At 36.1% G+C, this 16908-nt stretch overlaps 1 protein-coding gene across 4 annotated transcripts in view; it reads right to left on the bottom strand.

Annotated features, from left to right (window-relative positions):
- AGK (acylglycerol kinase) overlaps positions 1-16908 on the bottom strand; it is a 102338-nt gene that overhangs the window by 40118 nt on the left and 45312 nt on the right. For all 4 annotated transcript variants that reach the window (XM_016945479.3, XM_016945481.3, XM_016945480.4 and 1 more), the window contains exons 5-6: positions 12463-12538; positions 2478-2570 (exon numbers count right to left, since the gene is read on the bottom strand). In XM_016945479.3, the coding sequence (XP_016800968.1) occupies positions 2478-2570; positions 12463-12538 (169 nt within the window). The remainder of the gene's footprint in view (positions 1-2477; positions 2571-12462; positions 12539-16908) is intronic.

The following is a 16908-nucleotide window of genomic DNA, read 5'->3' as shown; positions in this document are numbered from 1 at the left end:
AGAGAGTGTGCACTTAACAAATCATTCTTATTGACAAATATGAAGAAGGATAGTATTCTGTAAAAACTGTGAAAAATACCTAAATACAAAAAAAATTTCTCATAATTCCACCATGCCAGATAAACAACTATTATTATTTTTTCTTTTGCAATGGAGTCTCACTCTGTCACCCAGGCTGGAGTGCGATGGCATGATCTCGGCTCACTGCAACCTCTGCTTCCCAGGTTCAAGCGATTCTCCTGCCTCAGCCTCCCAAGTAGTTGGGATTACAAGCGCCCACCACCATGCCCAGCTAATTTTTGTACTTTTAGTAGAGACGGGGTTTCGCCATGTTGGTCACGCTGGTTTCAAACTCTGGACCTCAGGTGATCCGCCCACCTTGGCCTCCCAAAGTGCTGGGATTACAGGCATGAGCCACCGCACCCGGTCCCAGATAACCAATTATAAATCACTTGTTTATATTTGATATATTTCCCTCCAATCCTTTTTCTAATCAGTGCATATTTTTATATGACTGTAATTATACCAAATACACAATTTCTTTAAAAACATTTTGTAAAGTAAAACCTGACCCAGATCTCCTCCCTTCATCTTCTCCTGCCTCACTGAATTTCAGGAATAAATGGGGCTGTTGAGAGGTCTACTTCCTTCTTTGTAGGCATGCTATCAATATTCTTCACACTTCATTAAAAAGCCATAAAAACAATTACAACATCATTAGCACAGCCTTTTTAAAAGAAGCTTACTAAGGCTCACATAATGACTAAGTCAAACATAGGACAGTACTCTGCTGTTAGCTTCTGATCCCTGAACACTGGTAAAACCAATGAATGGGGACAACAGGCAATCAGAAATGAGGTATGAATATGAATTATAGTATATAGGATTGAATAATTAAGCAGTGCATGGGATCACCTGCACTGGGCTCTTTAGGGGTTTCCAAAATATAATGAATGCACTACTCTGCTGCTAGAAAAGAAGAGTACTTGCAGGGTAACATACTTACCACCCTTAATGGACCAAAATAAGCATTAAGGGTATCTTTATTAATAAATTTTATGTTTTAAAAGTAGTTTTAGGTTCACAGCAAAATTGAGAGGAATACAGAGATTTCCCACGTCCCTCTGGCCCCCTATACGTGAACCTTCCGCCCATTATCAACATCCTTCACCAGAGTGGCACATTTGTTACAACTGATGGACCTACATTGACACATTATTATCATCACCCAAAGTCCATCGTTTACACTAGGGTTCCCTCTTGGTGTTGCAGATCTATGGGTTTCCACAAATGTATAACACTTATACATTTGTGTATAACAAATACACACACACACAAAATTTGTGTTAAACAAATTTGTGTGTAACACAAATGTATTCACCCTTACAGTATCATAATGAATAGTTTCACTGCCCTACCAATCCTCTGTGCTCTGCCTATTCATCCCTCTCTTCAACATCTGGTAACCTCTGACGATTTCACTGCCTCCATAGTTTTGCCTTCTCCAGATATCAAATTGTCGGAATCACACAGTATGTAGTCTTTTCAGACTATCCTCTTTCACTTAGTAACATACATTTAGGTTTCCTCCATGTCTTTTCATGGCTTGATAGCTCACTTCTTTTTAGTGCTGAATAATACCTATTGTCTGAATATATCTCACTTTACTTATTCATTCACCTACTAAAGGACAACTTGGTTGCTTCCAAGATTTGGCAATTATGAATAATGCTGCTACATGTGCAATTGTGTGGACACAGGATTTCAACTCCTGTCGTAAATACCAAGGAGCATGATTGCTGGATTGTATGTTAACAGTGTGTTCAGTTTTGTAAGAAAACACCCAGCTGTTCCAAAGTGGCTGTACCATTTTGCATTCCTACCAACAATGAGAGTTCCTGTTGCTCCACATCCTTGCCAGCATTTGATATCATCAGTGTTCTGAAATTTTGGCCATTCTAATAGGTGCATAGTGGCATCTCATTGAGAAGATGCAATATTAAAACAAAAGCAGATGCATGTATCTTAACATGTATACCTCTTCCTATTAATGTAGTATAATATTATATGTAATGGAAATGACGTGAGAATGGATAGCTGAATATCTATTTATAAGAAACATACCTGCTGATGGAAACTATGATTCCATTACAAACAGGGCTACTTCATAAGAGTCTTCAAAATATAACGAGATTATCCCATCCACCACCATTTTTTCTTCTGTTATATTCAATATTATCAAACTTAAATATGATAATACAAAAATCCTTCTATGTGCTGGGTAGAGGGTTTACAAAAAGCAATGAAATGGAAGTGCAGGAGAAAAATTTAAAGCTATACTAGCTTTAGAGAGCAACAATCCTAAAATAATGAATTAAAATAAAAAATTTCTTTAAATTACAAGATACCATTGCTCTAGGATTTAATTTCCATTTTTCTCACCTTCAAAATAGCTTCAAAGAGAAAAACAGTCATACCTCCTGCAGTGTCCCATCTCCTCCTGCAACAATGATCACATCCGTGTTTTCCATCAGTTCCAGGAGTTTCTTGGCTTGTCCCTCATAATCTGTCTGAAATACCAAGGAAGCCTTTGGTGAGTTTATCAACCTAGAGCCACAAGGTTAAAGGTTTAAAAATGTGGGATATCTTCTTTAAAGTTTTACACTGACTGTCTTCGTAAATTTTACATAACTGATAGACATTTAAAAAATAGCTATCAAAGCAATTATGTACAGTCATTACAGTTTTACACTTTTAGAGCCAGAGGGACCTCAGAAACCATCTAGTCAGCTCCATACTTTGAAAATAAAATTCAAACCCAATAATTTGTCTCTTACACAGCTAGCTAGTCAAGGGCATCATTTCCAGTCGAGTGCAGATTCTATTACATCCTTTATAGGAAGTCAAGTGTACATGCAAATAGGGAGAAGCAGATGTAATGACAAGAGCACAGATGTCAGAGCCCAAGAGACCCAGATTAAATCTCAACTCTGCTACTTTTTAGCTGAGTGACCTTAAATTCTATGGATCTTAATTTCCTCATCACTGAAATTATGTGTGTTGAGGGAGGGAATAATGATAACTTCTCTGTAAACCAGTTGTAAAGCAGTATGTAAAGCAACTGGTAAGGTAACTGTTCATAACTGGTATTGCACTAAATAAAAGGAGGTTATTATTGTTTTGTTATGACCATACATAAAGAAATACAGGTAGGATTCAAAGTCGTCACAAAACAATGCCTAAGACTTACCATTTTTATTGATACCATTTGATTTCAGATACATACATAGACTTCAATGAACCATTTAAGCCACCAATAATATGTATACTTCTAAAACCAAACACTAAATTTCAATAGACATAATGCAACTAATATTAAAATAGGAAACACTCCCTCCAATTGATATCACGCTATACATACTAATAGACAAAAATTAAATGTCTGGATTTCAGATGGGCTTAAGCACCTATGGCATAATAAAAATATATATATATCTGGGCCAGGCGTGGTGGCTCACGCCTGTAATCCCAGCACTTTGGGAGGCCAAGGCAGGTGGATCACGAGGTCAGGAGATCAAGACCAGCCTGGCCAACATGGTGAAACCCCATCTCTACTAAAAATACAAAAATTATCCGGGCATGGTGATGCATGCCTGTAATCCTAGCTACTCAGGAGGCTGAGGCAGGAGAATCGCTTGAACCTGGGAGGTGGAGGTTGCAGTGAACTGAGATTGCACCACTGCACTCCAGCCTGGGCGACAGAGCGAGACTCTGTCTCAGGAAAACAAACAAACAAACAAACAAAAAACAAAAAAAAAACCCATACATACGTACATATATATACATATGTATGTCTGGTCTCTGTCCTTGGTTCCTGGCACAGAGTTCCTAAAACCCCTGGAATTTCCTGAGTGATAAAAATGTCTTTTGTTATTCATGGCAAGGCCCTCTCAATCTTGCCAGTTTGTGCTAATGAGGTGATTGGTGGGCCCCTGAATAGCTTCAAGATGGGAGCTGGTCACCAGAAAGATCAGCAAGGTGATTAGAGGGTTGGAACTTTTAGCCCCACCCCTAACCTCCAGGGAGGAGCGAGGGGCCTGAGATTGAGTTTACTCACCAATGGCCAATGATTTAATTGATCATGCCTGCTTAAGGGAACCTTCCTAAGCAATGGAGTGTGGGGAGCTTCCAGGCTGGAAGCAAATACCTCAACACTGAAGTGTTGAGAGGAGGCACACCTACAGAGGGCATAGAAGCTCTATGCCAATCCCTCTGCCCCCATACCTTGCCCTATGTATCTTTCCATTTGTTGTTCCTGAGTAGTATCCTTTATAATATACTGGTAAACTAAGTAAAGTGCTTTCCTGAGTTTGAGTTACCGAACCTGAGGGGAGGTTGGGAGAACCCTGGATTCGTAGTTGGCAGGTCAGAAGAACAGGTGACCATTTCCCCAGGATGTGAGACTGGCGCCTGAAGTGTGGACAGTCTTGTGAAACTCAGCCCTTAACCCCTTGGAGTCTGCACTAACTCCAGGCATTGGTATCAGAATTGAATTCAATCAAATTGAACTGAATTGTTGGACATCCAACTAGTGCGAGAAAAGACTCCAGCATCTGAGCCAGTAAGTCCTATGTGACATTAATTCACAGTGAACACACAGGAAAAAGGAAGACTCCTTAAAATACTACCATCTAATTTTAGGATGAATAGTTCCACTTTTATTCTAAAAATAAAATTATGGGCTTTACAGTTACATATTCGCAAATATTTGACTTTTAAAAAAATGTATGTATGTCACTCCTGATGAAAAGGATGGTTCATGAACACCCAGAAATAAGTGATCATGAGGAATTAGCCTGTGTTCTCACTAAGGCCAAGTGATTTCATACTGTCCTCATTTCCTTCTTTGACAGATTAGCTACATTAGTAGATCTTGGAAATTAGACAGACACATTACATCAGGTCTTTAGCAAGATGCCTGGCAAGTCACTTTATGATATCCCTGTGGACAAGGTGAAGACATGTGGAAACAACATGCTAGAAAACAAGTAAGTGGATGAGCTACCAACTGAATATCTATGTCCAAAATGTGATGCTCATTGGAATGATGTCAAATTGCTGGAAGATTCCTAGGACATTTCATTAAGGGTCCCCTTTCAGCCTTTTCTTAGGCAATACTTCATCAACAATGGAAGTGAAAGGTAATTTACTAGATACATAAATGATACAAAGCTGACATTTCCCCCTCCTTACTTCTCTAACCTCATCCTCTCTTACTCTCACCCTTTGCTCATTTCACTCCAACTACACTGGCCTCTTTACCATGCTTCAAATATGTCAAATACACACATGCCTCAGGGCCTTTGGACATGCAGTATCACAGCTCGTGATACTGTGATACTTCTTCCTCAAGCATCTACATAACTAACTCATTTCCTTTGGGTGTCTGTTCAAAGCTCATCTTGTCAGACCCACCTTCCTTGACTATCTGCAGTAAAATAACACCCCTATTAGCCTTTGTCTCCTTACCCTGCTTAATCTTTCTTCTTAGCACTCATCACCATCTGACAAATTATACATTTACTGATATATTTGTTTCTCACCTGCATTCTTGCTTTCAAACCTTGAAATGAAGCTCTTTAAGGACGGATAGGGAATTTATTTTGTTAAGACTATATCCCCAATACCTAGAACAAGGCTTAGCTCATAGTGGGCACTAAACAAATATCTGTCTCAAAAATTAATAAATGTGAAAAGGTGTATGAATAAAAGAATAAAAATTTTAAAAGATCTTGACAGATTTGACAGACCATAATTTCAAAGATTAATAGAGATAATATTAATATATTTGAGGCTCTGATCTTAGAAAAAAAATCCCAAATGCACTAAAAGAGGAAGGATAAAAAGGTGGCCTAACAGTTGCCCCCTCCCAGAAAAAAAATCTAGACACTAACCTTACACTTTTCAAAAAAGCTAACTCAAAATGGATCATAGGCCTAAAGGTAAAATAACACAGGAGGGAATTTAAGTGATCTTGGGGTTGGTGATGAGTTTTTAGATACATCACCAAAAGCAAGATCCATGAAAGAAAAAAAATTGATAAATTAAAATTCAGTAAAATTTAAAACTTCTGCTCTATGAAAAACACTATTATAAGGATAAAAAGACAAGCCACAGCCTGAGAAAGAATATATGCAAAATGCATAGCAAACACCTTGCATCTAAAATATATAAATAACTCTTAAAACTCAACAAAAAGAAACCAGCCCAATTAAAAGGGCAAAGATCTGAACAGACGCCTCACCAAAGATCTACAGATGGATAATAAGCATATGGAAATACACTCAACATTATATGTCATTAGGGAATTGCAAATTAAAACAATGAGATTTCATTATACATTTATTTCAGTGGCTAAAATCCAAAACACTGACAATAGCAAAGACTGACGAGGATATGGAACAACAGGAACTCTAGTTCACTGGTGGTAATAATACAAAATGGTACAGCCACTTTGAATGGCAGTTTCCGATAAAACCAAACATAGTCTTACCATATTATCCAGCAAAAGCACTCCTAGGCATTTACCCAAATGACTAGAAAACTTATTTATGTCCACCCGAGAACCTGCACATTAACGTTTATAGCAATTTTATTCATAGTTGCTAAAATGGAAGTGACCAAGATGTACTTCAGTAGGTGAATGGATAAACTGTAGCACATTCAGACAATAGACTATTGCTCAGCAAAGAAATGAGCTAACAAGCCATGAAAACACAATGGAGAAACCTAAAATGCATATTGCTAAGTGAAAGAAGCCAATCTGAAAAGACTACATACTGTATGATTCCAACTATATGACATTTTAAAAATAGCAAAGTATGGTGACAGTAAAAACAGCTGTGGAGGGAAGGATGAATAGGCACAGCAGAAGAACAGAGAGGATTTTTAGGACAGTGAAATTAATCCGTCTGATAATATAATGGTGAACACAATGCATTATGCATTTTTCAAAACCCATAGAACTGTGCAACACAAATGCAAATGAAAACTATGCAAATGAAAAGACCAAATGCAAATGAAAACTATGGACTTGAGTTAATAATAATGCATCAATAATGGCTCAGCAATTGTAGGAAATTTATAACACTAATGCAAGATGTTAATAATACAGGAAATTGTGGGCAGGGGAGAGAAGGAATATAGGTTTTCTGTGATTTCTCTTGAATTCTTCCTTAAACCTAAAACTGCTCTAAAAAATAAAGTCTACTTTTTTATAAGGTGGCTGATGGTACATAGCAAACAAGATAATGAGTCCAATATGACTCAAAATATGATATATCGACAACAACAAGACTCTAAGCTTGAGCTGTTTGAAAGAATAGTATATGGAACAAGAGACTTGGTGGTCTTGCTTCACTCTTCCTTAGATAGCCCATACCTCATGGAAAGAAACTGGAAATGTTTAAACCACTGAAGGCTCAAGGGAGCATCAGGATAACATTCTTGATTATTCCAAAGACTATTTTGCAGAAGAAACATTAGGCTTTTTTCACATGAACCCATGGGATAGAACCAAGCCTGAAGTCAATGATTCTCAATCCAACTACATATTATAATCACCTGGGAATTAATAAACAAATGAACAAGTGAATGAATGAATGAAATTATTTTGTAAATACAGACAGACTCCACTCCACATTAGTTATATCTAGGGAGTGTGACCTGGGTACGACTTATATTTTTAAACATTTCCAGGTAATTTGATATTCAGCCAGAGTTGAAAACCACTGACCTATGTGTAAAAACTCTTGGGAAACAGATTTCTTCTCAAAATTAAGAAGAATATTCTAATAGTGATATCCTAAGATGAAATAGGTTGCCTTGGAGCTTTCATGTCAAATGGGAGACAAAGCCTAAGGTAGAAAGCACATGCCTTAGAGTCGACAGACCTAGGTTTAAATGAGTTTTGCCACTACAAATTGTATAACTGAGCAGGTTTCTAGATGTTTGTATCTTCAATTTCCTCATTCACAAAATAAAGATGATAACACTCAACTTCACTGAGCTTTATGTGACTTAAATAAAACCAGCTATGTGAAGTGCTACAATTGCATTTCTAAAAGAATGGTAGGCTAGGTACCCTGCCATTGAAAATTAAAGCTACTGAGTAAAATAATGAAAACATCTTTGATGCATCAATAAACAAGAATAAAGTAAGGAACACTAAATATAAAACTAGCACCTATGCAGTAAATGTTCTGAGGGCATCTAGTAAACCAGGTAGATTTGAATGTTGGTTTTCAAAGTTTCACCAGGTTCTAGGAAAAGCAAACAAAAATCCCAGGACCTGCTCAAGATTAGTGAATCTAGTACAGAACCACACCCCACTATAAACCAGAACCCAAAAGACTGCATGTGCAGTTTAGAGAGAATAAAAGCAAGGTTGACTCACTCATACTCCTAGACGATTCCCAGGGCACTGCAAAGAAACCTTCGTGTTCTGAAATTTGGTGCTAAATGAAGGGATAAACATCTTCCCTGAGAATCCACAACTTTAGGCTAGTCCTTACATAAGTAACCGAAATGTGTGCTACCCGGATAATCTGAAAAATCTCAAGCTAAAAATTTAATTTAAAGAATTCACAGGACTGTCATACATATATTATGCATTGAGAAAGACACAACATTTTGTGGTACTTCCACTAAACTACATAATCTGAATCTAATTATAACAAAACAGTAGATAAACCCAAACTGAAGGACGTTCTTAAAAAAAAAAAAAATTGAGGAATTTTTTAAAGTTGCCTAAACAAATATCACAACTAAATACAATATGTGATCCCAGATTGGATGCAGAACAAGAAAAAGTGTTTTTTCTTTTGTTATAAATGGCATTCATGGAACAATTGGAGGCCGAGGCAGGCAGATCACGAGGTCAAGAGATCGAGACCATCCTGGCCAACATGGTGAAACCTTGTCTCTATTAAAAATACAAAAATTAGCTGGGTGTGGTGGCACGCACCTGTAATCCTAGCTACTAAGGAGGCTGAGGCAGGAGAATCGCTTGAACCCGGGAGGCGGAGGGTGCAGTGAGATGAGATTGTGCCACTGCACTCCAGCCTGGTGATAGAGTGAGACTCTGTCTCAAAAAAAAAAAAAAATTCTACAAGATAATAGTACATCAATGTTAATTTCTTGATTTTGATAACTGTTCTTGCAGTTATATAACAGAGTGCCCTTGTTTTTAGGATATAGATATTTAGAGATAAAGGAACATTATTTCTGAAGCTTACTCTCAAACAAGCCAGAAAATAATGTGTGTGTGTGTATAAATATATATATATATATATATATACACATTCATACATATACACACACATACATGTAAAGAGAGAGCATGTGTAAACATGGTAAAATGTTAATACAGTATTTGAGGAGTTTGGGTAAGTGATATGGGAATTTGTATATTCCTGTACATTTTTTTATAAGTTTGAGATTATTTCAAAATAAAAGCTAATCCAAAGAAAGAAAACAAACCCTGTAAAGAGTAGTGGTTTCTACTGAGGCATAAAAAGTAAACATTAGTATTTCTATTTATTTTTTAATCTCATCCTTCTAAATGTCTATTTTCTGTATATGTAATATACATATTAGTACTTGCATGTAATTGATAAGTATCTTAAACTGGAAAAAATCACAAATACATGAGTCACAGGACATTTGATAGTATAAGATGGGGTTAGATAGTGTAAGATGATAAAAGAGAATGGCTACTTTTCCTAAGTATGAAAATGGCACTGTAGATAAATACAAAAGTATTCTTATTTGTTTAAAAATACACATAAAAGTATTTAGGGATAAAATTAGAGGATATCTGTAACTGACTTCAGGGAACCGAGCTACCATGTGAAGATACATAGTGGAGACAACATGAGCCAGGGGACAGCCAGCATCAACTTGGAGACGTGAGTAAAGCCATCGAAGACCACCCTTCCTCAGCCATGCCACTATGAGCCCAGGCGAGACTACTGACCAATGGAATCATAAGCAGAAAAACAGTGAGGCCTTTTGTTCTGTAGCAATAGATAACTGGTATAGAATGTTGGAATGAATTAAACAGTCAAGTCAAAAGATGAGAAAATGGGCTTTACAATATCCTGCTTTCATGATTTTATCAACAATACATCTAAAATCTCAGGAGAGAAAAAAGATAAAAATAAAGGGATATAAAAATGATACCAGGCAAAAACTAAAAATAAGCAAGCTAGTATAAATTACCAATAATACTAGATAAGTTAGACTATCACAAAAGGCAGTATTTGTGCTAAAAATAGTCATTCTATGACAGGGTCGAAATGTAAGAAAAATGAAATAATCTGAAACTTTAGTGCATCTAATAACCTAAGTCTCAAAATACAAAATGCAAAAATGGACAAATCTATGTAGTGAAATAGACAAATCCACAATTACAGTGGGAGATTTCTAATACCCCCTCTTGAGAATTTATATAGTTAAAACAGAAGAAAAAATCAGTAAGGACATAGAAGATTTGAACCCACACAATTAACAGACTTGACTTAATGAACATATATAGAACATAGTGCCCAATAACTGATATATACTATTTTTAGGCATAGATACAACATTTATGAAAACAGAGCACATGTTAGACCATAAAACAAATTTCAACAAACTTTAAAATACTAGAATTTTATAGACTACATTTTTTGGCCAAAATGCAATTAAGTCTGAAATCATTAACAAAGACAATCAGAAAAACTTTAGATTTGGACATTCAAAAACACATAGATCAAGAAAAATCACAAGGAAAATTTGAAAATATTTAAAAATAAATAATAAAAATATTATGCATCAAAAAGTATAGGATGCAGCTGAAGCAGTAGAGTGGATCTGTAGCTTAAATACATACAATAAGAAAGGAAGGTAAAAATGAAATAAGTAATGAAGTTAAAATGTCAGAAAAAGCACAGCAGAAAAAATTTTTTTAAAAAGTAGAATGAATGAAACAATAAAAAAAGATCAGAAATGAATGAAACATATAAATGAGAGGATCAATAAGCTAAAAAACGGTTCTTGGCAAGGGCTAAATTGACAAACCTCTCACAAGATTACTGAGGGGAAAAAGAGAGGGTACAAATAAACAATATTGAGAATGAAAATGAGACATTACATATGCTACAGAAATTTAAAAGTTAAATAGAAGATATTATGAACAACCTGATGTCAATTAATTTGAAAATTTAGATGAAACAAATTCCTTGAAGAATTTACCTTACAAAAATTAAGTGAAGAATGAAACCTGAGTACTTCTAGAACTGTTAAAGAAATTTAATGTACATTGAAAATTTTAAAAAGATAAAAAAGGCTGGGCATGGTAGCTTACACCTATAATCCCAGTACTTTGGGAAGCCAAGGTGCGGGGGGATCACTTGAGTCCAGGAGTTCAAGACCAGCCTTGGCAACATAGTGAGCTCCTGTCTCTACATACACATACACATACACACACACACACACACACACACACACACACACACACACACACAAAAGAAAATCTCCCCTCAAGGAAAGCTCCAGATCCAGATGGTTTTAGCTGTGAGTTTCACCAATCATTGAAGAAACAAACATCAGTCTCACATAACCATACTAGGGTCTCTCATACCTGCCACATTACAGGTACTCAAATATATGTTAGTTTTCTTCCCCTTTCTCCTATCCCCAGGGGCAAACAACTGGAAAATCATGACAGAAAAGTTGGAAAAGAGGGTTCAACATTGCATGGTAAACTAGACTAAATGATCCTTTTTAACTTCTATGATTTCCTGGAAGTGTACAATATTAGAAATTGGTCAACAGACTTATAACCACAGTAAGAGAGGTTTTCACTATATACACATGTATGTACTTACCCACATATATCTCATTTAAAATTCAACAAGTAGAGTCCTGCATCTTCGAAATAGTACAATTCCTTGTAATTTATGCTTGCCTCCTTTTCTTCTTAACTAAATCTCACAAATTCTAAAGCTTTACCATTAAAATTCTTCACCAAAGATAATTCCTTACCAGAGAGAAAATGGTTTACCTGTTTGTGGAACTACTAAGAAATTAAATTAATTACTCAAACTTGAAGGTTGTGTATTTTCAGGAAAAGAATTCTTACAGCTATAACAACTTTCATCTTCCAAGAGATGTAATTCCACATCCTATCTCTCAGATGAAAGGTGTCAAGTTCTCCAAGCCTCCATCCAATCCTATTCTGAAAATGAAAAGCTGACACTATTTGGAAAAAAAAAAACTACATTTATTAATTGTCAGAACAGGATACAACATTAATTTCTTTGCTCTTGTGACAAGCAATTTTTGCTAAGAAGCCAAGAGAAGAGGTTGTTATAAGAGGCAGCTGCTTGGGTGAAATAAACATTCAGGAGCCATTCTTACCTTAACAATAGTCACATCCATGCCAGATAAATGTAAAATCGGGGCAGCATTTTTTTCAAATAGAGTCCTGGCTTTTCTGTAAACAAAGGAAAAAATATAAACATTTTAACACAGGTTATCAAGAGCAAGAACAAAAAGCCTTACAATCTTCTTCAGGGCAGAATAAGAAAGACTATGCAATACGGGTTTCCTTTATTTGTTCAAGCACAGAAAGTTTAACAACAAGTAATGAGTTAATATGAATGGAAAAATAGAACCTTAAACTCTGGGGCCTTTGAGAATTTGCTGTTTATCTAATGCAATAAGCTCTTATCCATTTGGGAGGCTTACAGTTCACAAAGTAGTTCCTCTAGGGGAAGAACGAACACTAGATATGGTTCCATTCAGGCAACAATGCTTGATTCACTCAAGTATTCATTGAGCACCTACTGTGTGATAGACACAGGTGGAGGAGCTAGGAATACAACATGACAAAGCAGACCAAACTACTAATTCACCAGAAGCTAGTCTGAAACTCCCAGGCACAGTCATGCCCTCTCTGTGCTCCCCTAGTACCTTATACACATCTCTGTTAGTGACTTTCACACTGTATGGTGATTAGAGACTTCCAAGACTGTTGTCAGGACTAGACTGGAAGCGTTCCAAAAATAAATACCAAATCTTATTAATCCTTGAATCCCCTGACCTCTAGGATTACGTATGGCACAATTAGAAAGTACTTACTAAGTATCTGATGAATTAATGCACAAATGAATGAATAAACCTGCCCCAAATGTAGACATGTAAATTCTGAGGAAAAGGAAACAACACGATGTCTTATAAGAAGAGAAAAAACAGCCTTCAAAGAGTTTGCATATTTCAAAAGTATTATGCATATCATTCTGACAGTGAACTCTTGTCCAATTCAGGTCAGAATTCAAAAACACAGTGTAGGAATCCAGGGACACAGAAGTTGCAAAACAATCTCTTCCACCAATGGCATAGTCTCAAAGTCAAACTAATGTTAAAACATACCAATTAGTTGACCTTTTACTCAAATATTTCAACTATCACATAAGGAAAAAAAAATCCAGTACTTTCAATCAATGTCAAACACCTAACTTTTATATCCACATTTACTCAGTCCTCTTTCTTATTTTTAAACTAAGGATGTATCCTTTGACCTTAAGGATACTTTATACAAGAATTTAAGGATATTTTATAGAAGAGACACTTTATATTCAGCTACAAAGGCAGCTAATGAGGAACACGTATAGTTATGCACAGGCCAAGCTCAATATTCTTTAAACTAAAAAGAACCACCAAATGGCATATAGAACACAAATCACTTCTTATTGTGAATTAAAATAGAAACTGAGAGGCTTGCACAAATTTTCACAAGAACCATCCAAAAGAATATCTCAAACCAAGGGCCTGAGTGTATTATAAGCAAATTAAATATTTTCTACCTTTCTACTGTTCTGAATGATTATTAGAATGAACATAAAAGGGTAAATGATAATTTCTCCTTTCCAGCTCACCATTTCTGGGGGCTTAACCCAACATTAAAGCACTGAGCTAGTGATACTGCAAACAATTCTCCTTCCAGGGTTGCTTTCATTACTAGATTGATAGGAAAGGATCAGTTGGAAGTGGATCAGATCTATTTCCTAAAAGCAAAATTCTGAAGAAGTCTCAATCTGCCATATCAATCACAACAAATCTGTAACCTCCTCTGAGTTAGTTTAAGAAATCAGGTTAGAATATTTGGGTCTTTATTCACATCTTTATATGATGTTATAAGTTCAGAAAACCTCTAAAATGAAGGTGAAGACTTTTTTCCTTCTAATGTTCTATATAAAAGATTGAAAAACAAGTGTTACTAATAAGAAATAAATTATTTATTACATAATTAAGGGTGAGATAACACCGAGGCTAAATAAAAACCTTAGGTACTTTTAGCAATTTCCAGACTCAGGCACACACAAAAAATAATTACTCTTTTATGTATTATTTATTAATGCTAAACACAGAGTTATCTTATTTCTTAAAGCTCTTATGTAGTTTTAAACCAGTACTACATAATGAAATAGCTACATGATAAATTATAAATTATGTGTCAGGACAGAGCTATGATGACAAAAATAGTGCAATTAAATAGTGAAAGCTTTTAAAAGAAAAAAAGAAAGGATGCTGGAGAGTTTCAGACTTTCCCAGAAGCACGCAGGGATTCACCTTGTTAAAGGAGACAACACCTTTAGAAAAGACTTTCCTTCAGTGGCAGTATTTTAGCTTACCTTTAGATAAAGATGTTATAGTTTTAAACAAGAATCTACCTTTAAAAATGCAAATATATTTACATGTAAAAAGAACCTAAAATTGCTCTGAAAAATTTGCTTATTAATTTTAAAAATGTAGATACCTCTTAGAAGCAGGAACTCAAAATAACTGGTTATTGCTTAAACAAATTGCCATAAGTTTCATCAGAAATTAGCAGGTTGTTAATTTATTAGGTCTCTAAAGGAATAGAACAGTTACACTGAAGTAGGTCGAAGGAGAGGTACAAGAGCTTCTGGGAAGGATGGGATAGCGAAGTGAAGACTGTTCTGAACCTAACCCATAGTCAAGAGTAACAATTTCAGCAGTTTATATTTCTTACATTGTGTGCTTATTATGAAATGGAAATAGTGCCTAATAAGCATTATCTCATTTAATACCAAAGGTCCCTATTCCACATAATAATTTTTAAAGTATGTACTCTTGCCTTTCTGATTTTACAGATGAGTAAACTGGGGATTTAAGAAGTGAATTAACTCTCACAATATCATAGAGCTAGTAAGTGGCAAAACAGTAAACAGACCAGATTCCTCAAACTCCCAGACCCAGGCTGAGTTCTCTGTTATCTTCAGCCACGGGCCACCACTGACAATTTACTTATCTTAGGTATTTTGACTGTGTTATATTAGGGCTTGTTGATTTGTTGGTATGATTTAGTATTGATATTAAACAAAAATGATCAATAGGCATTATGACTGGTGCGTTTATGGGGGAGGGAAGCGGCTCTAACAAAGCCCAGCAGATATGATTCAGTTAGGCAGAATAGTCTGTTTAGACAATCTGAATTAAACCACTGAATTACAAAGAAATAAAGCAGGATGTGTCCTCCTGTCTGTGAAGTCACACTCACTGCCTCTCAAGAAATGACTAGAAAAACTGACTTCAGAGACCCTGTGTTTTACTCCAGACAACATTATGCCTACCACTTACAATTCAGCCCAAACTATCTTTGTTGTTGTTGTTCTTATTACCTTAATGTCATTTGACTTAGATCTTATAGAATCCAATTTAATACATATTTACTAATTTTCTTTTTTTCTTTCTTTTTTTTTTTTTTTTTTTTTTTTTTTTTTTTTTTGAGACAGGGTCTCACTCTATTGCCCAGGCTGGACTGCAGTTGCGCGATCATGGCTCACTACAGCCTCGACCTCCCGGGCTTAGGTGATCCTCCCACCTCAGCCTCCCAAGTAGCTGCAACTACAGGTAAATGCTACCACGTGTGTCTAATTTTTGCATTTTTTCCAGCTAATTTTTGTATTTTTGTAGAGACAGAGTTTCACCATGTTACCCAGGCTGGTCTCAAACTCCTGGGCTCAAGTGATCTGCCACCTCAGGCTCTCAAAGTGCTGCGATTACAGGCATGAACCACTGCACCCAAAGTGCTAATTTTCTGATTCCCAAAAAGCCAAAAAGAATTGTTCTCGACATTAGGGACATAAGAGATATCACTTTTTAACACTCAACCCTTTAATTCTGACTATTTTTTCAAAATAAAATGTTAATTATTTATTCTAAAGCCATCAAGGTCTTTGTATTCACCTTTCCAATTGAATAATAGTTACATCTAACATTGTAAAAAAAAGTTTTGCCTATTTATTTTTCCTTAACAGACTTTGAGTCTCCACACACCCACTCCCCACCCCCACATACAGCCTCTCCACGTTTTAGTGTGGTTCATTTGTATAATCAATGAACTGCCATGATCAAATCATTATATACCCAAGTCTCAACGATTCTTCACACCTTAATTCCCACAATTCCCACATGACATTTCCAGGCCAGCCAGATCAGTTAAAGGCTGTCCTGTGTCATAACAAAGCCATAACTAGGTCACTCCTGTCTCCAGGCCCCTGTCCCATGGGCTGTTTCCTCAGCTGAGAAGAATGGGTAGTCTTCTCCTGCCTGCTTCCTCCCAGGCCTAGCTCAAGGATCATCTCTTTTGGAAAGAACATTTCTGATCTCCCAAGCCCACAGTATTCTTGGCCATTTCTGAACATCCTGTGGACAGAGATGGCCTAAGGATTTACGTCCTAGCAGTACAGCAGTCGCTCCCGAGGGGACTACTTCCAAGCAAATAAGACATCTTTGTAGGTGTTAATCATGGAATGATTATTAAACTTCAATTAGACA

The sequence above is a fragment of the Pan troglodytes genome, chromosome 6 (genome assembly GCF_028858775.2).
Source record: "Pan troglodytes isolate AG18354 chromosome 6, NHGRI_mPanTro3-v2.0_pri, whole genome shotgun sequence".
NCBI lineage: Eukaryota > Metazoa > Chordata > Mammalia > Primates > Hominidae > Pan > Pan troglodytes.
Note: the sequence above shows the minus strand (reverse complement) of the source record. Positions and strands in the feature narration are given on the sequence as shown.